Source organism: Culex quinquefasciatus, chromosome 2 (assembly GCF_015732765.1).
Source record: "Culex quinquefasciatus strain JHB chromosome 2, VPISU_Cqui_1.0_pri_paternal, whole genome shotgun sequence".
Lineage (NCBI taxonomy): Eukaryota > Metazoa > Arthropoda > Insecta > Diptera > Culicidae > Culex > Culex quinquefasciatus.
The window spans coordinates 177,030,521-177,056,677 of record NC_051862.1 but is presented as its reverse complement, the minus strand read 5'-3'; the positions used below and the strand labels follow the sequence as shown (position 1 = coordinate 177,056,677).

At 36.2% G+C, this 26,157-nt stretch overlaps 3 protein-coding genes across 4 annotated transcripts in view; all 3 read left to right on the top strand.

Annotated features, from left to right (window-relative positions):
- LOC6033193 (protein naked cuticle homolog) overlaps positions 1-10,887 on the top strand; it is an 89,454-nt gene extending 78,567 nt beyond the window's left edge. Inside the window, exons 2-6 of the mRNA XM_038253853.1 lie at positions 724-1,088; positions 5,384-5,488; positions 5,551-6,473; positions 6,542-6,859; positions 6,919-10,887. Of these exons, the coding sequence (XP_038109781.1) occupies positions 724-1,088; positions 5,384-5,488; positions 5,551-6,473; positions 6,542-6,859; positions 6,919-7,732 (2,525 nt within the window). The 3' untranslated portion in view covers positions 7,733-10,887. The remainder of the gene's footprint in view (positions 1-723; positions 1,089-5,383; positions 5,489-5,550; positions 6,474-6,541; positions 6,860-6,918) is intronic.
- Positions 10,888-20,248: 9,361 nt separating this feature from the next.
- On the top strand, positions 20,249-21,677 carry LOC6033194. Its single transcript, XM_038257948.1, has 2 exons — positions 20,249-20,561; positions 20,626-21,677. Exons 1-2 carry the CDS (start codon positions 20,396-20,398, stop codon positions 21,429-21,431), a joined length of 972 nt encoding a protein of 323 aa, XP_038113876.1. The 5' UTR covers positions 20,249-20,395; the 3' UTR covers positions 21,432-21,677.
- Positions 21,678-23,281: 1,604 nt separating this feature from the next.
- Positions 23,282-24,718, top strand: LOC6033195 (nucleoside diphosphate-linked moiety X motif 19). 2 transcript variants are annotated; one of them, XM_038257852.1, is made up of 3 exons: positions 23,282-23,525; positions 23,590-24,146; positions 24,207-24,718. In XM_038257852.1, exons 1-3 carry the CDS (start codon positions 23,423-23,425, stop codon positions 24,630-24,632), a joined length of 1,086 nt encoding a protein of 361 aa, XP_038113780.1. In that variant the 5' UTR covers positions 23,282-23,422; the 3' UTR covers positions 24,633-24,718. The 2 variants fall into 2 exon arrangements, with proteins under 2 accessions (XP_038113780.1, XP_001843675.2); XM_001843623.2 differs by having other exon boundaries at positions 23,284-23,521; positions 23,586-24,146.
- The last annotated feature ends 1,439 nt before the right edge of the window (positions 24,719-26,157 follow it).

Sequence of the window (26,157 nt, the reverse complement as noted above, 5' to 3'; positions counted from 1 at the left end):
ACATGTTTGTCTTCCTCGGCGCGAGGAGGGTTTTGAAAAATTCCGAACAACTTAAGTGGTAAAAAACAAAAACAACTCACAGGGGATATTGTGCTTCCGAAGTGGAAGGAGGGAAAATTATCACTTTTTTTTTCGTGTGACATCACACTGTTTGTCACTCGATGCCGGCTGTTTCGGAATCAAAGAAACAGTTTAGCTGTTTTAGAGTTTGTCGTAACGGATTCTGAAGAGAGCGTGTGTGTCGTCAAAAGGCGTGCCAAAAGATCAAAGAGTTTGCGACGGTGATGGGCGGCTACAAATGATCGCTTTGTGGAGCAGTGTGAATGACTATCCTCTAAGAAATGTTGAAGAATTTGAACCAGACTGCTGGTCTGCGAACTAAACCCCAGCTTGACATCAGCCAAAGCTCAACTTGATAAATTGCTCCCCATTACCGATCATAGAGGTCACGTTTCGCCTGCCAAAGACGCAACTCCAAACAATGCCTCAACGCTCACGTCAGCGGTTCCAAATTAGTCCGCACTGCGACTTTTTTTTCCCAACAGTCTCTCACCACAATCAGCTGGCCCCCTGCCGGGTGCAACTCGCTCCTCTCGGCATGGCCATTGGCCGTCCCTTTTTGAAGTTCGCGCGCCAATTCACGCCACTGTTCACCGGCCAAATGATCCGCCATTTATCAACCCACCGCCTAACGTCACTAATCAACAACTTTCCTCTCCACAGTGCTCCAGGAATGCGCCACCGACTCGGAGGAACTCATCTACCCGGTGCGGGCGCCGTCCGCCTGTAGTGCCCCGCCGGATCTGCTGCTGACCAGCGACCGGGAGCAGATGATGAAAGTGAAGGGAGGTTCCAAGCACCACCACCACAACCACCATCAGCAGCAGACGCAATCGTCACATCATCAATCATCACAGCAGCAGCAAAATCTTGGCCATCATCACCACAAGTCGTCCTTGGCGGGGGGCGGAGGTGGTGGTGGTGGCCCCCAACAGCATCACGGCAAGGATCAGCAGTTCCGGAAGTGTTCCGGCGGCAACGGGAAGACGGCGACGATCAAGAGCGATCCCGACCGGGTGCGGCTGGAGGTTGGTATTTTGGATTATTTTATATTTATATCGGGAAATCGTGGGTTACCAGACCAGTTATGGTGTCACAATATACATTGGACGTTAATTTACTGACTGACCGTTAACTCCTTCTTATCTACAGCAAAAACGACTTTTACGAAATTTCACAGTTTTATGACAAATCCAACAATCAATGTGTAAATGCATGTCCTTAAAAATGACTTGTTTTGATTGAATTAATAATGGACTGATCCAACAAAAAAATCGGTAAGCTCTGTCAAAATTTTAGCAGGCTTGCCAAGTTTGAAGCAAACTCAACAAAGATTTTGGTCAGGGCGAATAATAACCCCAGGTTTTTTTTTATTTATGCAGTCTCTTCATGTAAAATTACACAGCAAAAAATCCGATGGTAAAATCGCATGCAAAAGCATGCACATCACCTTCGTCAAAATAAACACTTAATATTACACACTGCATGTACAATTTTTGCAAACACAAAAAAAAAGTTGCAACCGACGGGATTCAAACCCGGCACCAACAGTAAAGACTGGCGCCTTAGCCCACTTGGCCATTAGACTGATGAAAAGCTGTAAGAATAAACGCATATTTGAGCTTGACATTTCGGTCAAGTAGGTTTCCCATACTGATGGGCTACATATTTCAGTGTGTAAAATCACATAAAATTGCATAAAATAATGCAATATTTATTTTACACTCACACCTTTTACATGCAGCTGGATTACTATTTTTTTAGCTGTGTAGATAAACATGAAAAAAAGTTCAGTCTCAGCATGGAACAGAAATAAATATTGAAAAAAAGGAAATGCATTCTAGATAATTAACATTTTTTAATCTCAAATATAACTGTATACAAAATGTGAAATTTTTTCTCTGTAAATTTTAATTATGCGTGTGAAATATAACAAAACGACCAGCCAAGTTAAAAAAAATGTGTTATGCTGGATTCGCTTCTTTTGAAAAATTTTAGTAATGATAATGATCAAAATCTTTGTTATTGGAATCAGATTGTGAAATTTAAAAAAAGTTGTTGTTAAATACTTTTAACATATTTTAAGCAGTATTATTTAAATTATGGTGCTCATGTATATTTTTTTTTATCTTGCGTTTAGATCAATTTATATATGATTTTATTTCTGAAAAAATAGTTTTATAAATAGGTGTGTCAAAAAAAACGTTTTTTGGTCATATTTTGAGTTTATATGATAATTTTACATAGAAACCCGAAATATGACCAAAAATCGTTTTTTTTACAATTTGGCTTAATTCTTAGGGCAGATTCAGATTCAGCGGACAAAATTACAAGGAAAAACATGTAGTTGGACAATTCTCGAATTTCGTTAGGGTGGTCCCATACACTTTTCCCTTGAAAATTAGGCATTTTCAAATGAAGATATCTCGAGTTTAAAGAAAAATACCGCTGGGATTCTTTCGAATGCAACGTGGCGCTCAAAATGTGGCCTGCGCCTTTTCGAGATATTTGAGTTTTAGATTTGCGTCTTTTTTACCTTAAAATAGCTGCAACTTTTGATCATTAAGTCCAAATTGACGTGTCAGATGATATTTTTTTTTGTTTTTTTAGCATTTTAAAAGTGCTCCGAACAATACTTTTCTCTAAAACTTATCCCTGAATTGCTACGTTCAAAAAACAGATTTTTGAAGGTTTGCTCTGATGCTTTCTCTAAATTTGGCCGTAATTTAGGCGTAGATTGCGAGATAAAAATTTGGTATCTTCGACAAAGTTGCTTGGATTGGCAAGTCCAACAACTTTTTAGAAAAGAAAAAAATTACAAAAATATTCATGAAAAGTTAGATTTTCAAAATCACCTTAATTGTGAACCACCCCAATTTTAAATCAAACCAAAAGTTACATTTTTCCATTTGCAACAACTCTTCTAAAGGGTGTCTCCAAAATCTCACTATTTTTCGGAAAATCCATTTTCCACTTAATTTTGCGATCTGGACCACTGTGCATTGTGGGATACTTTCTTCGTTAAATTTTGTTTGATTAAATTTGTTTTTTTTTTCATTCACAAACAGCTGATCGATTTTTTTAATTTTTTTTGTTTTTTGTTTTTTTTTTTTTTTTTTTCATTTTTTCTTTTTTTTTTTTTTTATTTTTTTATTTTTCTTTTTTTTCTTTTTATTTTTTTTTTTGGTACGTTTTCGTTAATGTTGTTCGATTAAATTTGTTTTTTTTTCATTCACAAACGATCGATTTAGTTTAACAAATTTAAGATTTTTCCATATTTTTTTCTAGAGGTGATCCACAGCTACATGAAAAAAAAATAAAATCTAAATAAAAATCATGTTAACAGACCTATTAATAAAACAATTTTTCAGAGATAAAATCATACATACATAGATTCAAACGAAAGATAAAAATAAAAAAAAATATTTTTAATCATTTTTGAAAAATTAGAATTTAGGACATACATTCCTTTGCTTCTTGATTTTTTTGAAAAAAAAATGTAGGGTAGAGATAAAATTAGGATTTTTATTCATTTTGATTGTCTGTGGTTGAACTTTATTTTTTTAATAGATTGAAACCGATCTAATATAAAGTGCACTTATGCACGGAAACTAGCTCCATTTCCAGTCTGTAATTTCCATAAGCCAACTCTATTCCATGCACCACATCACTCTGGATTGACATTTCAATTACACTCTGAAATCAATCAGCCGTGCATAAATTCCCTCTCGAATACCAGCAAAATGGTACACAAACATCCATAAAGTACCTCCCTATCGATTCAGGATAAATTATCCCCCCGATTTTGCGGCCGAAAACCCCAAAACAATTTTCGACCCTCCCCTTCCCCCAAATTGCACCCCAAATCGTTCATAATCCGCGCGTAATCTGCTCCCGATACTTCAAAGTGCAGCACAGGATTAAAACCAGATTACTCCGCTGCTTTTAGGTCGGCAAGCCCCAATTCTGGCTCGGGCTTTATGAATGACCGCGGCGGAATCCATTCATCAAACGCGCGCGCCCTCTCTCTCTCTTCAAATGTAAACATTCCCCGCTATCGGAACCCGCCCCAAACGTAATGATAATGATAACCGGCACCACAGACAAGTGGACGCGGCATTGGACGCAACGCCATCTGTTGGTGGAAATTTAAAATGATGGCGACGGAGACGTTCGGATGTCTGTGGCGTCCACGCGGTTGTGTGGTCCTCCGTGGCCACTTCCACAGCCGGTGCAGTGCCTCTTATCAAACATTTCCGGATGGCGTTTCGCCCTTTGAAGTGTGCAATATTAAATGTGTATGTTTTCTGTTATATTTACGGAGCGATTCACTTTGAAGGGGGCGCGCGAGCCCGGCTTGCGGTTTATTATTAGTAGTTTTGCACCCATAAACGGCGGGCCCCGCGCAATAAATAAATAAAATGGCTTTGCCGTGCCGCCACCGATAGTAGCGGCGTCGTTATCACTCGCGCGGGTTGGGTTGGCCATTCTGAGCGGTGGGAAAAGCTGGGATTCACTTCTGCCGACACTTTCCGGAGCTACCCTAGCCTCATTGGTGAATGAAGTGGCCAGACCGATCTGCAAATGGCTTTGTTGTTTCCGCCAGTTGCCGCAAGGGACTCTTATCAGTGCCAGCGGCACGAGACTCCAGTCGGCAACACATCCCACAGCTGAACTGTAGAATCAGATGGTTTCTCATAACCTCAAAATTGTACCACTTTATAGCGACTGCCATAAAACCTTCTGCCCAACTGTCACTTTCGCCATAATGGCGCTTCTTCAAACGCAGTAAAGTGCAAGCCAAACAGTTCCACGAGTATCGATTTAACTGACTCACGGCTGCGATAAAACTCCGCACTGTCTGGCTCGGTATCTCCGATGGCGCTCTGCCACCGCGGCCCGATATGTTTGCTGAGGCAATAATTCATTCGCTATTCCCCTCCGGAGAATGAGACCGCCTGATAAGCGCTTTAATGGAGATTGATTAGCTGCAGGCAAGCCTTGACAGCCCCGTAATCCGGTCGATTTCGCCGACCGTCGGAGGATTACCTCCAGGTATACCCGACTGATAGCGCGGAGCGCAGCACTTTCTTCCAGCGTTATCGCGGTTGGAACCGCTGACTCGCGCAGCTCGCAAGAAACAGCGAGAATCCATTAGCGTAAGCCGTGGTGGTGATCGCGCGGTGACTCGCGGGACTTTAGACGACGACGATGACGACTGGGAAGTTCAAAGAAGCTTTTAAAACTTATCTTATCGTAAGCACCGTTGTGGTCACTAATGGAGCGTGGAATGACCTTGCGTTTGTTTGTCTCTCTTTTTCAGGAGTTCACCTGCGACGTCTCGCTGGAGGACGGCAAGAAGCCCCAGCCGCTGCAGTTTTCGTTCACGCTGTACGACCTGGACGGTCACGGCAAAATCACCAAAGATGTAAGGATTTTTAACGACCTTCGTGAGTTGGTATTCTAAACCTTTTTTTTTCTTCTTCCCAGGACATCGCTGGCATTGTGTCCACGATCTACGAGTCCATAGGCAAATCGGTAGTAGTTCCTCATTACGGCAGCAAGACGATCAACGTGCGGCTGACCGTGTCCCCGGACGGCAAGAGCAAGTCGAACCCGGCGCCCACCAAGAAGGCCGTCATTACGCCGCGACGACGCTACCGACCCCGGAAGCTGCTGTCGGACGACGACGGCAGTGACACGTCGGAGAACTGCCCGCGGGTGGCGGCGATGCGAGGTCGGGCGAACACGGTGGTAGCGAACACCAGCGTGAGTATCAACAACAATAACAACAACGTGAAGACGAAAGAGTCCAAGGGGGCTGGTGGTGGAGAGGATGTGGTCGATGGTCCTGCGACGGGACTGAGCAAGAGTTCCGAAGCGGTGGAGACCACGATTCACAACAATCTCAACGGAAAGAGCAAAAATCTGAAAACTGAGCACATCTACGAGAGCATCAGCAATCTGAAGTGCTGCAACCTGCAGGCAGCAGCCAAGAGCAATCTCCAAAGCCCGGCCACGACGACTGCGCTGAACAACTCCGCCACCTCGACGACGCTGGTCTGCCAGGACTGCACGCTGGAACGTTACGTGATGGACGAGACGCTTCCACTGGGGGCGACGTTGGTCATTCCGGCTGCGACCTCGGCAGCGGTTGCCGCAACGGCAGCGGCCGTCAGTCGAGCGAAACGCAAGGTAGTGCGCAAGTCACGCTCCTCGCGGAAGGCCACCAAGCTGGCGGAGGAGTTCAGCCGGCCACGGGTGCGTAGCCTGTCGGTGGGTAACGAGAACTGCTACGAGAACTTGATCGTCGACAAGGAGGAGTGCTGGAAGAGTTCACTCTGCCGCCGGGAGCTGATTGAGATCATCCGGGATAGCATGGTGAAGAACAGTCTCTGTTTTCAACCAAATAGGTAGGTTTTTGAGTGCCCGTTGAATCACTTCTTGAATTAACTCAAACTCTCGCTTCTCCCCAATTCAGGAAACCCCTGGAAAATTCACCAAAGCATCGCCACCGGTCGCACACGATATCGGCCCGCGTCAGCGGAGATCAACAGCAGCAGTGCGCCATGATCGGTGCCGACCAGTCGCTGGTGGTTGCCGCCCACCACGAGACTAACCTGTGCGGTTACGATTCCTATCTGCACCAGACGATCTGTGCGGCGGCCGCTTCGGCGAAGCATGCAGCCCTGCACGGTGGAGTTGTCGCCAACGGTGGTGTCTTCACGGCCCTGCCAGTCGCGACCGTAACGCCGAGCAGGATTCTGCAGCACCATGTCGCGCACGCCAAGGCGAAGAGGTACGATGCGTAACTCGCACTTCAATCGAATTATACTCATTTGAACGCTTTCTTTTCAGGAAGGAACAACGCCTCGCAGTCACCAACCGGACCCATGGTCACCAGGTGAAACTCAGTACGGCGGTGCTCAACCAGCAGTACCCGAATCTGTCGGCCGAGCAGAAGCTCACGCGATCGATCAACCAGGTTGAGAAGTGGCTCGACAACCGCAGCCCAAAGCTGGTCAACAAGCTGAAGCTGGCGGAAGAGATGGCCGAACGGGGAGGTCCCCGGACGGCTGCCGCCCTCAAGCTTAAGCGATCCAAAAGCAAAGAAGAGATCATCCCAAGGACAGCCAAACTCGACAACGTGCTTGCCGCAGATCTCCTGCTGGAAAACCTCAAAATCACCGAAGACATCGCCGAACTAAGCGTCGTCACCCCCAAGAAAGTCTTCAACAAAGAATGCCTCATCAGCTCGGCGACCAAGAAGAACATCCGGACGCACCACACGACCAAAACGATTTCAACCTCGACCGCACTGCCAACGGCCGAAAAGCCGTCCCCAGCCCTGGAGCAGAACCTGATCCAGCTGCAGTACGCGTCCATCCCGGTCAACGCCGACCCGAGCGAGTGCGAGAACCTGATCCGCATGTCCGACGCCGAGGAGGATTTTCCCTTGCCCCAGCAGCAGCAACAGCCGCCGCCACAATCGTCCGCGAGCACTCCGACGCACCGCCACGCGGATGGGACGGCGGCGGCGGCGGGCTCGGTGCTGGGTGGCAACTCGGGATCCTCGGCTTCGGCTGCTTCCACTACTGCGGTGCATCGGTACGTGCACGAGCACATCCACCACCACTATCACCACTTTGAGAACGACCCGGACGAGTCCTGAGGGTTGGACGGTGGTTGGGGAGGAGGAGGCGGTGCGACGACGCCCTCGCACTCCTCGGCGGCCGGAAATAGATGCTTGGAGCTGGAGTTGTTGGACTAGGTGTGTGTGTGCGTAAGGGGGTTTAACGGGGTATTGTGCGCTGGAAGTGGGGTTTGAGGGAGGACAAATCAAATCATCCAAAAGAATGATCTTTGTCGAGCTGTACTTATTTCTTTGTAAAATTTTCAGTTTTTAAGGGCATCTCCACCATGGAGGTTTCAAAATCAAAAATATGAGTTGCTACAATTATTATTTGTTTGATTGCCACGGTAGAGATGCTCTTACAAAGTCGATCGCGATTTTTGATTTTATTAATTTAAACAAGAGTTTTTTCATTGTATTTTGTATTTCTGAAAATTAAAAAAAAAAGTTTCAAGTTTTATTTATTACTTGATACATTAAAATGTGCTCAAGGTCATCTCTACCGCGTAGAGTTATGACATTTTAAAGTTCATGTCTTCCACGGTAAACATGCTCTTATGAAGTTAATCGCGGTTATTTGTATTCAATGGTTATTTCCAGTCAGATTTCTAACAAATTTGTTAATTAATCCTTAAAATTATTTAAAAAAAACATTCAAAATTAATTTGAGAGTCAGTCAATTCAATTGAGAAGTATTTTAAAAAGAATGCCAATTTAAAAATACGACCTGTTTTTTTTTTCTTTTGCCATTGTAGAGATGCTCTTATCAAGTGGAGCGCAGTTGCCAATTTCTAATTTTTTCAGCTATCTGGACATTTCAAAATGCGTTTCTAATTGAATTATTTTTGTATTTCAAGTTGACTAAATTATACGTTTAAATTATATAATTATACTCCAGGATCAAGCACTATTTGGTAAAGGGCATCTGTACAAGGTTCAAAATTCCCCACAAATCAGGTTATTTAAATTTGCTTTCGTCGCAAATTCAATATTTTTTTCAATTTAAAAATAAAATAAAAAATAAAGCTCTTTTTGAAGATATTTGTTGATAATCTTCACCAAAATATGTATTTTATTTGGAATCAGTTCTGGTCATCTGAAATTCAATTCTAATTTTATTCAATTAACTCCTGCGCATCTAGCCGTTTGAGAGGGTCCTGAAAAATGTAGAGTCGATTACTCTCAACACCCTTTTCTTCAGTGGCCAGGCCTACTGCGTAAAGTTAACAGCAAAGATAATTCGTTGAAATTAATTGAGTTGAGTTTGAACCAAGGTTTGAACATAAATTTTGGATGATCCGATTCGTAAAAAATGGGTTAAACCTCAAATCACCAACAACCAGCGCACATTTCTACACTGAAACAAACTAAAAGCCATTACTTTACACTGATTAGTTGTTAACAAACAAACAAAAACGCGCGGTAATTTAACTTTTCAACTCCAATCGAATCAAGAGTGTGACGTTTGGGTGCGTTTGTTGCGTGCGAGTGTGCGTGCGTGTGTACAATTTAAAACAAAGTTGAAGGATTTGAACGACCACAAAAACATACACACTATATCCAAATTATGTCGAACCGCGATCGAAGAGTACTTAAGAATCTCAACGCAACTTACCTATAGGCAACTGTTGTGAGAAACATTTTCGATTCGCACAGCTACTAACAAATTTATCTCGTATACGTATGAATTCGAAGAAAAAAACCTAAACTCTTAAAGCTAATTGAACCTGCTCCAAAGGTTACTCAAATATCCTATTGCATTGTGTAGCTGATTTAAAAACCATCGCAAGAGAAAAACGAAAAGAAACAAAAAACTCACAAAACAATACAAAAATCTTAGCAATAGTGTTAACTGTTAGTTGCTGCAGCCAAATATTCCCTATTAGCGACGTCACAAGTCAAAGTTTGTAATTGTAAATTCAGTTCAGTTCGCAGTATGATGTGTACCCGTGTAATCATTAATGCGCGCCTCTAGTTGTACGTGTTTATTATTTTTTTCGGTGAATGTATTTATTTATTCCAAGATTTTCCTCACCACCTCTCTACAACTCTGTCGGAGCGTGCGAAACACACAATCGGTTCGTGTGACCCGCGCGCGGATTTCCTGTCGCAATCGAAAACAAACAAACAAAAAACACGAAGTATTTTCCCACCTAAAGCGACTTTTTCGTGAAAGTCGCGCCCGTGTAGCATTGCTAAGGTGTACATATATATTTGGTAATAAGTCGGTTAAGCGACGCCGGATTTGCGGAAAAAACGAGAAAACGATGGGGAAATATATATTAACGGAAACTTACAAGACTGATTTCATGTTATTATTATTATTACGACTGTAATGCTAAGTGCTAGTAGCTCTTTCACAACCCGAAGAAACTTATCCAGAACAACGATTTACCTTTAAACTAGTGTTCACTATTCCTTCTATTTTTTTGTAGTTTCAAAATTTACAACTCCTCATTTTTTATTTACGTTCAGTTTAAAAAAATCATCGGCAAAAAATCTTCTAATTATAAAAATTACACTAATCACACATTCGGCTTAGAATTTAAAAAAAAACGAAATAAAACACTTTACCTTAAGCTTTCAGCGGCCATGAATTTCGACTAGGTTAGGCGGTACGAAAAAAATAAAATTAAAATTTATCAAAATTATACGAATTTGAACTTTGGGATAAAACATAAAACTTTATTTGATTTTTAAGAAGAAACATGTTATCAGAAAAAAAAACTCAAAATTTAAAATGCTTACAGGTGGTGTGAGGCTTTTGAAAACTCTAAATTTAAGCTTTGCGTCTTGTTGCGTAAAAAAAAACGTTCGGAACTTTAGTTATCATTTAAACAAATTTTGGCTTGTTTTATTAGTTTAAAATCAAGAAACCTCGAAAAAATTATGTATTTCTTCTCTCTGACTTTATTTTCTGTTCCCCCAAACACATCTAGGTTAAGGTGTCTGATTTGTATGGACTGCGGTGGGGGATAACCCTAATTTGGTGCCGTGACTTTCCTGACTATCGAAATGGGTCAATTAGAAAACACGGTGCTGAATTTGGGGCACCACGCCGCGGTACTTGTGTTAAGCGGTTAAGACTAATTTATTCAATAATTGCTTGTAAAGAATCGATTTTTTTATACTAGAAATTTTCCTACGGGAAAGACGTCGAAGCAAAATATACACAAAATGTTTGAAGTTGAAAATACGCGTGAATGTTTCTTTCAAGTGATATCCGAAATCCCTTTCTAAAATAAAATGTTTGGTAGAATTGATGTCGTATCATCATGTACTTATTGAGAAATTCCTTTGACAGAAATATGATTTATTTATATATTCTAGACTTGATTATCCTCAGGCACTGGACAAATTTCACTTCGGATAATCGAATCTTCGGAAAATTGAACAACGAATTGTTGTTAATATATCAAACTCTCAGTTCTTAGTGACTACAATAATCATACCCGAAATTTCATATCCCTATTTTTAATGTCGTTCTTTCCGTCGCGAGATTCTCAACACAATCCTTTGTAACATTCTCTTTTTCTCTTTCATTCCCACTTCTTCAAAAAAGTGTCCACGTGGTTTAAGGATGGTCCCTTTTAAAACTTGTAATTGGGTCATAATATAGTTCACTACGATAAAGCTTATTTTTTGAGTACAATGACCCGTTGTACGACCGCAAAGTAATTAAAATGAATTTTTAAATTAATTTTGGAAAAATAACTTTCCGGCCCTTCTTGACAGAAAAGGTTCTACTTGACAGCTCGTTCCAAAGGGACCATAGTTTTACAATCGAAAAAATGTTGTCTTGTCAATTGGGTAATAAAGCCCTATGTCAATTTTTATGTGCAACGATAAAAAACACGATTAAAAACCATTTGTGATCACTTTTTTTCATTTTAATGCAATTTTTTTTTTTGACAAGACAACATTTTTTCGATGGATCAACTATGGTCCCCTTGGAACGAGCTGTCAAGTAGGAGCATTTCTGTCAAGAAGGACCGCGAGGTTAATTTTTCAAAATTGATTTCAAAATCCATTTTAAACTCTTTGTGGATGTACAAAGGGTCATTGTACTCAGAAAATAATCTCTATCGCTGTAAACCAGTGTTTCTCAACCGGTGAGGAATTTCCCCCTGGGGGGGAATTTGGCCATTCTAGAGGGGGAATGAGGATTCAATAGAAATTCAATGTCTTTAAACGTATTCGCAAAAAAAAAAAAATAAATAAATCATTATTTGACGATTCTATGCAACTATCTGTTTCATTGATTAGTTAGAACGACATTAGTTTTTTTTCCTAAAATTCCATTTTAAAAAGTTTCAACTTTAAAGTACGGTATGCTGATCGGAAGGAACGCGGTCAAGAAATGTTGCGTGTTCTTTTCGTGACCCCCCCCCCAAGAAAAGTTGACAGTTCGGTATGAGCGCGATTGACGGTGTGCGCGCTTGAGGTTCTTTCGAGGAAAAAATAAAAAGATTAAAAATATTCAAAACTTTAAATTAAATAGATTAAAAATGTTTATTCTAAAACTTTTAACAACAATTATAAACAAAATTAGGAAATCAATAAATAAAAGCAAATTTAGAAATTCTTAAATTCTAAAACAAGAAAAACTGAAATTAAAAAAATATGTAATTATGAAATAAGGAAATTAAAAAACTATGTAATTATGAAATAAGGAAATTAAAAAATTAGGAAATTAGGAAACAAGGGAATTAGGAAATTTGGAAATTATGATATTAGCAAATTAGTAAAATAAAGAAAATAAGAAAATAATGAAATTATGAAACAAGGAAATTAAGAAATTAGAAAATTAATATGTAAGGAAATTAGGATGTTAGGAAGTTAGGAAATTAGGAAATGAGGAAATTAGGAAATTAGGAAGTTAGGAAATTTGGAAATTAGGAAATAAAGAAATTTTTAAAATTAGGAAACTAGGAAATTAGGAAGTTAGGAAATTAGGAAACTAATTTTTTTTCTGGAATTATTAAATTCTTAAATTCTTAAATTCTTAAATTCTTAAATTCTTAAATTCTTAAATTCTTAAATTCTTAAATTCTTAAATTCTTAAATTCTTAAATTCTTAAATTCTTAAATTCTTAAATTCTTAAATTCTTAAATTCTTAAATTCTTAAATTCTTAAATTCTTAAATTCTTAAATTCTTAAATTCTTAAATTCTTAAATTCTTAAATTCTTAAATTCTTAAATTCTTAAATTCTTAAATTCTTAAATTCTTAAATTCTTAAATTCTTAAATTCTTAAATTCTTAAATTCTTAAATTCTTAAATTCTTAAATTCTTAAATTCTTAAATTCTTAAATTCTTAAATTCTTAAATTCTTAAATTCTTAAATTCTTAAATTCTTAAATTCTTAAATTCTTAAATTCTTAAATTCTTAAATTCTTAAATTCTTAAATTCTTAAATTCTTAAATTCTTAAATTCTTAAATTCTTAAATTCTTAAATTCTTAAATTCTTAAATTCTTAAATTCTTAAATTCTTAAATTCTTAAATTCTTAAATTCTTAAATTCTTAAATTCTTAAATTCTTAAATTCTTAAATTCTTAAATTCTTAAATTCTTAAATTCTTAAATTCTTAAATTCTTAAATTCTTAAATTCTTAAATTCTTAAATTCTTAAATTCTTAAATTCTTAAATTCTTAAATTCTTAAATTCTTAAATTCTTAAATTCTTAAATTCTTAAATTCTTAAATTCTTAAATTCTTAAATTCTTAAATTCTTAAATTCTTAAATTCTTAAATTCTTAAATTCTTAAATTCTTAAATTCTTAAATTCTTAAATTCTTAAATTCTTAAATTCTTAAATTCTTAAATTCTTAAATTCTTAAATTCTTAAATTCTTAAATTCTTAAATTCTTAAATTCTTAAATTCTTAAATTCTTAAATTCTTAAATTCTTAAATTCTTAAATTCTTAATTCTTAAATTCTTAAATTCTTAAATTCTTAAATTCTTAAATTCTTAAATTCTTAAATTCTTAAATTCTTAAATTCTTAAATTCTTAAATTCTTAAATTCTTAAATTCTTAAATTCTTAAATTCTTAAATTCTTAAATTCTTAAATTCTTAAATTCTTAAATTCTTAAATTCTTAAATTCTTAAATTCTTAAATTCTTAAATTCTTAAATTCTTAAATTCTTAAATTCTTAAATTCTTAAATTCTTAAATTCTTAAATTCTTAAATTCTTAAATTCTTAATTCTTAAATTCTTAAATTCTTAAATTCTTAAATTCTTAAATTCTTAAATTCTTAAATTCTTAAATTCTTAAATTCTTAAATTCTTAAATTCTTAAATTCTTAAATTCTTAAATTCTTAAATTCTTAAATTCTTAAATTCTTAAATTCTTAAATTCTTAAATTCTTAAATTCTTAAATTCTTAAATTCTTAAATTCTTAAATTCTTAAATTCTTAAATTCTTAAATTCTTAAATTCTTAAATTCTTAAATTCTTAAATTCTTAAATTCTTAAATTCTTAAATTCTTAAATTCTTAAATTCTTAAATTCTTAAATTCTTAAATTCTTAAATTCTTAAATTCTTAAATTCTTAAATTCTTAAATTCTTAAATTCTTAAATTCTTAAATTCTTAAATTCTTAAATTCTTAAATTCTTAAATTCTTAAATTCTTAAATTCTTAAATTCTTAAATTCTTAAATTCTTAAATTCTTAAATTCTTAAATTCTTAAATTCTTAAATTCTTAAATTCTTAAATTCTTAAATTCTTAAATTCTTAAATTCTTAAATTCTTAAATTCTTAAATTCTTAAATTCTTAAATTCTTAAATTCTTAAATTCTTAAATTCTTAAATTCTTAAATTCTTAAATTCTTAAATTCTTAAATTCTTAAATTCTTAAATTCTTAAATTCTTAAATTCTTAAATTCTTAAATTCTTAAATTCTTAAATTCTTAAATTCTTAAATTCTTAAATTCTTAAATTCTTAAATTCTTAAATTCTTAAATTCTTAAATTCTTAAATTCTTAAATTCTTAAATTCTTAAATTCTTAAATTCTTAATTCTTAAATTCTTAAATTCTTAAATTCTTAAATTCTTAAATTCTTAAATTCTTAAATTCTTAAATTCTTAAATTCTTAAATTCTTAAATTCTTAAATTCTTAAATTCTTAATTCTTAAATTCTTAAATTCTTAAATTCTTAAATTCTTAAATTCTTAAATTCTTAAATTCTTAAATTCTTAAATTCTTAAATTCTTAAATTCTTAAATTCTTAAATTCTTAAATTCTTAAATTCTTAAATTCTTAAATTCTTAAATTCTTAAATTCTTAAATTCTTAAATTCTTAAATTCTTAAATTCTTAAATTCTTAAATTCTTAAATTCTTAAATTCTTAAATTCTTAAATTCTTAAATTCTTAAATTCTTAAATTCTTAAATTCTTAAATTCTTAAATTCTTAAATTTTAAATTTTTAAATTCTTAAATTCTTAAATTCTTAAATTCTTAAATTCTTAAATTCTTAAATTCTTAAATTCTTAAATTCTTAAATTCTTAAATTCTTAAATTCTTAAATTCTTAAATTCTTAAATTCTTAAATTCTTAAATTCTTAAATTCTTAAATTCTTAAATTCTTAAATTCTTAAATTCTTAAATTCTTAAATTCTTAAATTCTAAAATTCTAAAATTCTTAAATTCTTAAATTCTTACATTCTTAAATTCTTAAATTCTTAAATTCTTAAATTCTTAAATTCTTAAATTCTTAAATTCTTAAATTCTTAAATTCTTAAATTCGTAAATTCTTAAATTTTTTTATTCTTAATTTTTTTAAATTTCTTTATTCTTAAATTTTCATTTTAGATTTTTTAATTTTGGAAGAAATAGAGTTTTTGATTATAACAATGATTTTGAGGTTTTCGTAAATTTGTGTTTACGAATTTCTATATTTCCGATTATTAAAACTTTTAGAATTTCGACTTGTACATTCTTTTTGAATTTTAACATTTTCGATCTATTGAATTTATAAAAAACTTGAATATTAAAATTATTATTCAATTCTGCATATTTTTAATTTCGATTTTCCAAATTCCAGATTTTTGTTGAAATTTCCTTTATTATTTAAAAAAAAAATGTTATTTGAAATTTCTGAAATGTTTGTTTTTTTTATATTTTTGAATTTGTTGTTTGGTTGGATTTCAAAATTTCAGATTATTATTGTATTTTCAGTAAGAACATAGATATTTGTATGATTATTGTCAAGTTTAATTTCACTCTGATTTACTTCATTTTGGTCCCGCGAGTGTGGATAAATCGGACAGAGCAGGGGACTCATAATCCAGAGGAAGCTGGTTGGTACTAGCAATAAATTGTTGATGACACGATGGCCGACATCTATAAAGACAACTTCTTTTTTTACTCCATTTCGACCAAAAAAACTTAATCTGTCCTTTTAGTTTCAATATTCTGCTTTTTGAGATTCGGCGGGAATTTTAAATATTATTATATCCAATACAAAATTATTAAAACGTTTGTAATTATCAGTCGCATTCAAAAAGGAAAATTACAATTCTTTGATTTTTTCATCAAAACATATTACAAACAAGCACCGCGCGAAGAAACGTCAAACTCAATCTTTCCGTTTCTGTTACTTTTCAGCTGCGTACCGCTTAAGAAAAAACTTTTCGTGACCCTTTCCTTGACCGTTTCTTGGGCGTTTTTTTGTATGGAGTTTTGCGTTCCTTCCCATCTGCGTATCAGCCTTAACTGTGTAATACATTTATTGGAACAATACAAAATGATTTTTTCAATATTTCTCAGACATTTGTATTTTTTTTTTTTTTTGAGACGAGCAATAATTGGGTACTTAAGCCCTGTGTAAATTTTTATTTGCAACGGTAAAAAACACGATTAAAAACCATTTCTGACAAAGGACAATTCACTTTTGATACTGTACCAATATGAAGCCAATATTGGAGTCGATACGGTATGCAACCTAGGAATACTGCGCGAGTATTATGCGCGTATGATATCCACGCTGATATTTGGGTAGATATAACCTCATATGCGACAAATATGGGGTCTATATTGCGCGTATTCCCGAAAAAGACACGCGGCATACCAGCCTCGAAACGACGCGCCGCACTTTCGGCAAATGCGCGCTGTCAAATCCCATACTGTGCGTTTTGTTTTTGTTGATCTTCTTCTTCGAATCGCATGACATTGTTGCCGGAAATGTTTTTTATTGCACCAAAAGTGCAGAAAATCGCTGGCAACAGTGTCTGCGGCATATTCTGAAATGCCGCGCGGCGTGTACCTTCGAGAGAAACGGACAATATCGTCAGTACGGTATGCAGACAATTAGAATATTATGTGCGTATGATACGCGTATGCAGTATACTCGAAGTGATTAACCCCTAGATTTCTGATCACTTTTTTTTCATTTTAATGCATTTTTTTGACAAGACAACATTTTTTTGATGGATCAACTATGGTCCCCTTGGAACGAGCTGTCAAGTAGGAGCTTTTCTGTCAAGAAGGACCGCGAGGTTAATTTTTCAAAATTGAAAGGGTCATTGTACTTAGAAAAATTAGCTTTAACGTTGTAAACAATAATATCAGCAATCTAAGCTTCATTTTAGGACCCAATTGGACAGTTCTTCAGAAAAAGTTGGGGTTTCAAATATTATTTTAGAGTTTTATTTTTTTTACATTTTTTGAGAATACTATTTATGAAAATTGCTGTGATTTTTTGCAAACTTCAAGCTTAAAAAAATATGCTATTTTCAAGTAATATCTTTTGTGAGTTTTTGTCTTATTCCAGGCACTCCAAGATTTTTTTTTATCATTATTATTATAATGGATCAGAGTATTAGCAGAACACTGAATTGCGTATTGAACAAGAGTAGTTTAGTGAAAATAAACAGAAACAAATTTAATAAAAAAGTCATGAGATATTTTTTGTTAGATTTATTCAATTAAATATGAGCAGTTAAAGACAAAATATCAAAAATAAAATAAATTCAATTTTTTTTTTCAAATAAATTTAGAAAAAGTACTTATTTTTAGAAATCTTTAAGTGAAATTTGCGTTCTTATAAAAATGGACAGCAAATGTAAATCAATAACTTCAGAATAAAGTGGGGAAGGGAGGGGGGAATGAAGTTCTTGGAAATCAGCCAAGGGGGGAATGGAACACAAATGGTTGAGAAACACTGCTGTAAACAATAATATCATCAATCTAAGCTTCATTTTAGGACCCAATTTTTTATAACCAAAAACTGACCCAATAACTGACTAAGTGATGACAATTTAAAGATTACAGTGGACATCTTTCGATTCATGATTTTTGTTGAATTCGATGCCAACATTTCAAAAAGCATCATGTACACACCATCCTTTTTGAGAAAAACGCATTTGAATGTTGAGCATCCATTTTCAATTCCCATTTTAATATAAAAGCAAAGTAAGATGTTCTAATGATAACAAACGATGAAAAACCTTGCTTTTATTGATACTTGATCATCCAAATTCAATAAAACATCATTTCCGTAATTTTATTTGAGAAAAACAAATATAACTTCTTTTGAAATCACCAACGTCTATATCACCCTGCTGTCATTGAGGGGGACGCTTTGTTATGATTCGTTTTTCTTCGCCGAATGTACATGGCGCTTTTTTCATGATGCTTTTTTTTCGTCACGAGGTTCATGTTGTCCTGGGACGGGACGGCTGGATAGAGTCTTCTTTTTGAGTGTTTACGTTTGTATTCTTCTTCTGTTTTTTGCAAGAAAATTCGTGTTCGAAAACAAATATCAAGCAATCTGTGATTCAGATAGCTTGACAATTCAAATTTTCTTGATGATGTTTTTCAACTCAGTGCTCAAGTATGTGGATGACTTGTTGTTTAGTTTCTCCTCGCAGTTTTTTTTTTTTAATTTGGCAGTTAAAGTTTGCGGTTGGACGTGGGTGGAGAATCCTGAGTTTATATTCCATCGTTTTACGGTGGATCCGTTCATAAGGAGCTGCCGGATACAAATTACTTGAAATGGTTGGCAAATCAAAGATGAGTCAAAAAATGTTCACTTCTTGAATTTTTAATGTGTTTTTTATATGAAAGATTTTTAATTTTCATTTGGATGTGAAAAATGCAATACGATTTAAATGCGTTTTCTTACCTCAATCTAAAAAAATCCTAAAAAGCCTGCAAGCGAGCCTGCAAGTCATTAAATGGGAGGGGAGATTTTTTTTATCTGCTCCTGTCGTTGTCCCGTTACGCAAAGAAAGTAAATAAATCTTTCCCAGTTCCCCAAAGAGGAGCACGTCGAATTCAACGGCAATTTTTACTCAACTTTAAAGAAAGTCAACATTCCTTAGGTCGCACGCCCTAAGGCGTCAGAATCGAAAGAAATGGCTGGCAAAAATTCAAATTTGTACCAATTCATTCACTTCAAAGAGCATAAAAGTTTGTTTTTCAATTTGTGGCAATGTGTTGAAATAAAGTGCGAAAAAAGTCAAATAGGCTAAACTGTGGCCATTATTTTTGTTTGCCACATTTTAATTTCATGGGAAGCACAGGTTTAATATTGTTCAATCTAGATGACATTTCTATGTGACGCTCAAAAAAAATAACAATAGTTTTAAATGGGCAAAAGAATAGTCGGTTCATGAAATGTATTGTTTTTTTAAATGAAAATGCTGATAAGTCAACATTCGGTGTACGATAGAAATAAATGCCTTTCAATTGAAAATATTTTAATCAATCTATTAATTCAATTTACAATTATTTGTGAAATTGATTTAAATTTGTTTTATTTTTTTTCAACTCAAATTACAATACTTCTCATTTTCTCCTCATAAGAAAGGACTGGTTTAGGTTGACAGAAGCGGCCATGTTGAAAGTGGTTTAGTTTGACAATAGGTTTTTTTCTCTTTGTTTATCCCATCCCAGATGTTGTCTTCTATTTGACAGGTTGACAGGGCTATTGTCCGTTTCTCTCGAAGGTACACGCCGCGTGGCATTTCAGAATATGCCGCAGACACTGTTGCCAGCGATTTTCTGCACTTTTGGTGCAATAAAAAACATTCCCGGCAACAATGCCATGCGATTCGAAGAAGAAGATCAACAAAAACAAAACGCACAGTATGGGATTTGACAGCGCGCATTTGCCGAAAGTGCGGCGCGTCGTTTCGAGGCTGGTATGCCGCGTGTCTTTTTCGGGAATACGCGCAATATATAAACAGGGACTGCTGATGGCAGAGATTTTGTTTATGTTACTTTATTTAAAATTATGATTAAACAGACTTTACTGAAGTAACTTTTGCTCATTTTTGGTGGAGAGGTAGCATATTAGGAGTACTTTCAGAATATGCAATAACCCAGAAAGTGTCAAAATGTACATGATGCCTTTTGAAATGTTACCATCGAATTGATGAAATTTTCAAAAGTTGTAGCACACTTTGGTGTTCAGAAATTTTCTAACTTATGAAACGAACTATGGTGCGTCTCCACCGCTTTATCTTCACCATAGCATTTTTATGATGTGTCCGTTCCCAGTCTCTGAAGCTATGCTCTTCCCCTCTCTTCGACGACCGGGTGGAGAGTTTCTGACATTTATGCTGCGAGAGTGTTATTTGTTTACGTTCGGCGGTGCATTTTAGTCGGTTCAGTAGCAAAACTAAATCCAAGTTTTAATCTGTGAATTTCACGTGTAATGTTGCAGGTGAAGTAGTTCGAAACCGGTTAAAAATGCGTATGGCGATCAATACTCCGGAGGACTCCACCGTGAACGAGCGGTTCATCAAACTGGTGGAGGAAACTCCGATCCTGTGGAACCTTCACATGCCGATGTACCGGAACCGGGAAATGAAGGAGCAAAAGTGGGCCGAAGTCGGGGCGCCCTTCAACTTGTCTGGTAATTGTGGTTTGATATTCAATATTTGGGCGTGATGTTTGATTTCTGGGTCTTTTGTTGATAGGTTCCGAAGCTTACAAAAAGTTTGTTGCCCTCCGGGAAAAGTACAAACGCGAGCAGAAGCTCCGCGATTCCAAGGGCCTTTCCCAGACCGAATGTTGGCGGCTGTACGATAAGTTCAAGTTCTTGGACACGGTATCGTTCTCGCGGGATCGTCGGTGGAACAAACCGAAGTTGGTCATCCAGCAGCGCCAGCACGGCAGCTTTCCGATGGCCTCTCTGGCAGGGCACAATTTTGTGTCGATGATCAAGAGCGAGTTTCCAGAGTTACAATCAAACTCAACGGCGACATCACCCAGCTATCACATGTCCGGCGAACCGTCGGAGAATGAATCGAACGGTGGCGAACCGTTCCAGGACAATTCGGAATATTTCAACGACTCAATGACGCACGGCGGCACGTCCGAGGGTGCGGACGGGGCAGAGTTTGGTGAGAGAAGCGAAAGCATTCCGGATGTTGCTCCGCAACCGCAAAGTGGTCCGTCACAGGAACAGCAGTTTTTAAACCGATTGGAGCTCAAAACGAACGCCATCCTGGATGAACAACATAATCGCAGAAAGGACAGTTGGGCACGGTGTGAAACACTTGGGCACCGTGTTGCGCAAACAATGTTCGCACTCGAGGAAAACGATCCGGATTTGGCGCTCAGGTTCGACATCATCATGAGCGAAGCAATCACCAGTATTAAAAAGGACCAGCTGCAGCGGTTGATGGCCAGGCAGCAGCAGGGCGAGGAACACAGGCGACAGATGGAACTGCAGATGAGACTGCAGCAGCAGCAGTCGGATAGAACTGGGCCAGCCTCGTAGAAGACCCGAAGGTAAGATTTGTGATTTATCTGTTTCAAAATGACTGAATTGTACGGCTAAGGAGTTGTGACGATGCAAGATAAGGGAGATGTCTTTCCTGATTGTTTGTAGTATTTATTTGTGACGATTTAAAATCACCCTTTCGATTTCCTAATGTGCACCTAAATTCATCCCGTCGTGCAACGTGGTACGATTCGAGTATCTTTTAGTCTTGTAAGCAAAAAATTAAATCATACTATGCTAAAACAGCAAAACAAGTACTATTGAATCCGAACTTCCCTATGAGGAGCAGTCCTTCAAATACATAGTCGAATGAAACCATTCGCACTACGTTGCACAATTTATTGGTCCTATGAAGGCGTCCGGCGTCCGGTTCTTGTCAGTAATTTAAAAAAAGTCTTTTGATATTTTTGAGTTTTTGCATTTTTTAATGCATGATCCTTAATTTTAAAATAATTGGGATTTTACAAAAAGACAGTGTGCATGCCTGGCACGAACACTCAAAGCGTGTTCTAGCGTGTTGCTCGTACTGACTCAGAGCAAGGGTAAGATGTAGGTGTAAGGGCAGTGCGTGTTTTTCGGAAACCTGGTGCATAAGATCGGTCAAGGCCCGTTCTTACACTGAAAATTGCGAATTGCGAATTGGGATTTTACAAATTATTTTCTTTAAGTTTCGCATTTTTAATCGAGTGCGTTTCTTCATTATTTTTGCTGAATTTTTGGATTTTTTTAATGAGCAGCTCTTTTTTTTCTTAAGAATATAGAGAATAGTTTCGTCTCTGTAAGTTTATGAATTGTTTTTTTACGTGAGCAGTTCCTTGAAAAGTTAAAAGAATTATTAGATAATTAGATAAAGTTTCTTGAAAAAATATTATTTTTATTTAGTTCTGTGTTTTAATTTTCGTTCAGATTTGTGCAGGTTTTGCATACAAACTTTTTTCAATATATTTGTATGTTTTAAAGAACCATTCAGTATGTTTGTAAGGTTTTGCTAGATGTTCATATAAATGTTTTTAAACGGTTAAAATAGTTTTTTTGAGGTTTTATATTCCGTTCAACAGTAGCTGTTTAACAAATTGGGTTTTCTAAAAAATAATTAATGTGTGTTTAAATAATCTAAGAGTTAAGTATTTGTTGTTGTTTTGTTATGGTGTGATAGATCGCATCATTTGAATCATGACTACAAAACAGGGAATAACCCCTTTTTTCATTTTCTTTGAGCAAAAACAAATATTTTTGCTCTCTCAAAATCTTACGCTTGATGAAACATAATAAATAATTTGTTTTTTTTTTAAATTGTGGTTTAGGTCCAATGTCCATACTTAAAGTTGACATTTGTATGAAAAAAAAAAAAACACGAAAGAGGTTAGCTATTTTAACTCCGGTATCAGATTATGCACCAAAAATCAAGCACAAAAGGTTTTTTTTTTGTTTCCCTAAAACATATAAACACATTTTAAAATTAAAAAAAATGTTTGCAGAATTCAACTTTTAGTAATAGAATGTAAATTTAAAAATAAATGTTGAAATTGTTTTTTTCCTAGATCACATATTTTTTGCGAAGTTATTCATATTAACCCACAACTTTGCCGAAAATACCAAATCGATCAGAGAATCCCTTCTCAAGATGGATTGAAAAAGTCATATTTTAAGTTGTTGTAAATAGAATATTTTTCTATGTAGGAAAAGCTATGATCTTTCCGAATATTTTTAAAACTCTTAAACTTTAAATTTTCGAAAAAGTACACAAATTCGGTCAGGTGAACAAATCCTATCCAGATAACCCCCAATAAACTTGTCTTGGCTTAAAACTCTCACTTCCTAATCATAGTCTACACACAAAACTCACTCACACACAGCAATCGCTCCCGACGTCAACAGCAATAATATTTATCAAAGCTCGAGCTCGTAATCATTCTTACATGATCACAGTCTCGCACTCTAGTGACTTTTAGAAAGATATTATTCTAAAGAAAAAAAAGCAACTTATAATGAGAAAATTCGCCAAATACTGGCGTGACTCGGCCAGTTTGCTGATCCTAGCCAGGGATGGAAATCGAGTGGCATCGAAGAATAACTTCAACTACAAGGTACGTGTCCAGATTTACTGTGTCTCCAGTGGACCTTGATCTCCTTACCCACTTGGTTTTTCAGGTGTTGGTATTCAAACGAACCGAAAAGACTGCCTTCATGCCAAATAGTATCGTGTTCCCGGGGGGTGCCGTCGACAAGCAGGACGCGATTCTGAGCTGGACGGACTTCTTTGCCAAGCAGGGCATTTCGAAGGAAAAGCTGGTGGGACTGACCCAGGTCGGTGGAACACGACCGTTCATCTTCGAGAACGATGACCCCAATACGTTGGACAGGAATGTATCGTTACGTATAACCGCACTGCGGGAAGCGTTTGAAGAGCTGGGAGTTCTTCTGGGGCACAAGCAGAGTGAAGCTGGCTCGAGTGCCAGTGGGTTCAGCAAAGCTGTTGGAGGTTTCGACATTGAAAATTGGCAAAAACAGGTCCACGATGGCGAGAAGCAGTTTGTGGAGCTTTGCGACGAGCTGAAGATCGTGCCAGATTTGCTCAACATGTACGAGTGGTCCGCGTGGCTCACTCCGGCCATGTTCCGGAAGCGACGCTTCGAAACGGCCTTTTATCTGGTTGCTCTGGACGAACAGCCGAAGGTGCGCTCGGAACCGCACGAGGTGGCGGAACATTTCGTAAGTATTCTCGATGAAAAAAAAACAAGATTTCATTTTACCAAGGCTTCAAAATTCCAGTGGGACACCCCCTCCGGATTACTCCAAGCTCACCGCGAGGAAAAGCTCTGGCTAGCTCCACCCCAATACTACGAGCTAAATCGGCTGGTCCACATGCCCGACATTGACCAGGTGGTCCAGTTTGCGCGTGAGCGTAGCGCCCGTGGCAGCACGCTCATCTGTCCCGTGCAGTACAAGTGTTCGGATGCGGCCATTTTTGTCTTTCCCGGGGATGATTTGTACCCACAGGGATACGATTACATCACGGAGCATGGAGATTTTGAAAAGTTCAAGGACCTGACGGCGGAACAGTTAAGGAAGCAGGCACGGAATCTGCACCGGTCGGAACATACGGGGCTGCACGCGCAAACGTTGTACCAGAGCATTGAAGCGTTCAATGGGCATTTAAGTGTGAATGGAGACAATAAGCATTTGTCGAAGCTGTAGGATGTGGGTTGATGACGAAATTCAGCTGAAAAAATGCGGGTTTAGGGATTGTTTAATAAATTGATTTATACAAAATTATGAAAAAATCGTTTGTTCTTAGTATTTTTGTTTTGAGCGCTATTTCTCAGAATAATGTAAGTTAAGATACTCGCCGCACGAAGAATTCATCGACGTCATGAATATCGCCAGCACCGAACCATCAATGCCGCGAACAACCAAAAGCCAGCACCGGATCATCCATACCGTGAATGACGAAAAATCATAGGTCAGCAAAACCTCATTACCAAAAGTTGCTAAAATTTAAAATCATTTAAATAATTAAATGAATCAAATTAAAAATTATTAAATTATTTTGAAAATGAGCGAGTGTTTTTTGAAAAATAGAAGCTTATTCAAAATTATAATCATCAAAATTGTTCCACAAGTCGAGCGTGATAAATTATTGCACAGAAAAATAGCAATTAAAAATTTTCTGGAGAAGTTATCACAAATTACAAATCTACACCATTAAAATGTTTGTAATTCAGAATTACAAAAATGAAACAACAAATCTGACAGAAAGATGTAATGCAGTACTACGTAATCCAAAATTACAGTAAATCGAAAATTCAAACTCAGTAGAAGTGGATTACAAAAAAGCAGTATCAATTTTTTTTAAATTGTTTTGACAGAGTAATGGATTGATCGACTTCCGACTAAACCAGGGGTGCTCAAAGTTTTTGGATACCGAGCCCAATTTGAAGCTCAAATTAGCTTGCGGGCCAAATGTACAAAATAGTTTATTAAGAAAAGAAATTACGTTACTTTAATTTAAAAGACAAAAAAACATCGATCGCCTTATTTTTTTTTTTAATTTTCAAAAGCTAAGCCTTTGCAAATTTTAAAAAAAGTTTTTGTCCTTCGATTCTGGGCATGGTCTAGGGAGGGATTTATCTTTTAAATATATAAACATTGTAACAAGAATGCTATAAAAATGATCAAAACTCGGTATCTTGAAAACGATATTTTTGATCGATTTTATATATTCACAAAACATTGTGATATCTAAAAACGAGAGTTTAATGCCCATAGGCAACAAACACTGTGAAAATTTAATTTGTTATATCTTTTTGTCTTTGTTTGGCCATATCTCAGCAATAGGGACGTGGCGTTACAACGTGCTGCCACCTGGTTTTTTAATGCGCAAGAGTGTAAAAGTGCTGAGTCATCGTCTAAAAATAGACGGCGTCCTATCTCGCCCAGCAAAATTAAGTCGATAAAGTAGTCGGTTTCGATGAGAAAGTGGAAAACGTGGTCTAAAAATAGCGACGCCATCCCCCTATTAAAAGTCGTATCAACAATGTTCAAAAAAAGCAAAATATTGAGAATTTTCTCAGTCATTCAACAATGGGATATCATGGGCACAATTTTTAAGATTAAAAACGTCGACTTTTTTCAAAAACGTTAACTAAAAAATGTCTATAACTTGAAATTGATTTACTTTAAGTCCCTTGTAATATTTTTAACTTACAGGTTTTATGTTTGT

What these genes read in the sequence shown, in the direction of transcription:
- LOC6033194 (XM_038257948.1), top strand. Translation starts at nt 20,396, where the DNA reads ATGCGTATGGCGATCAATACTCCGGAGGACTCCACCGTGAACGAGCGG. An exon ending in GGCGCCCTTCAACTTGTCTG is followed by an intron (nt 20,562 to 20,625) that starts GTAATTGTGGTT and finishes TTTTGTTGATAG; the next exon opens with GTTCCGAAGCTTACAAAAAG.
- LOC6033195 (XM_038257852.1), top strand. Translation starts at nt 23,423, where the DNA reads ATGAGAAAATTCGCCAAATACTGGCGTGACTCGGCCAGTTTGCTGATC. An exon ending in TAACTTCAACTACAAGGTAC is followed by an intron (nt 23,526 to 23,589) that starts GTGTCCAGATTT and finishes TTTTTCAGGTGT; the next exon opens with TGGTATTCAAACGAACCGAA. An exon ending in ACGAGGTGGCGGAACATTTC is followed by an intron (nt 24,147 to 24,206) that starts GTAAGTATTCTC and finishes TCAAAATTCCAG; the next exon opens with TGGGACACCCCCTCCGGATT.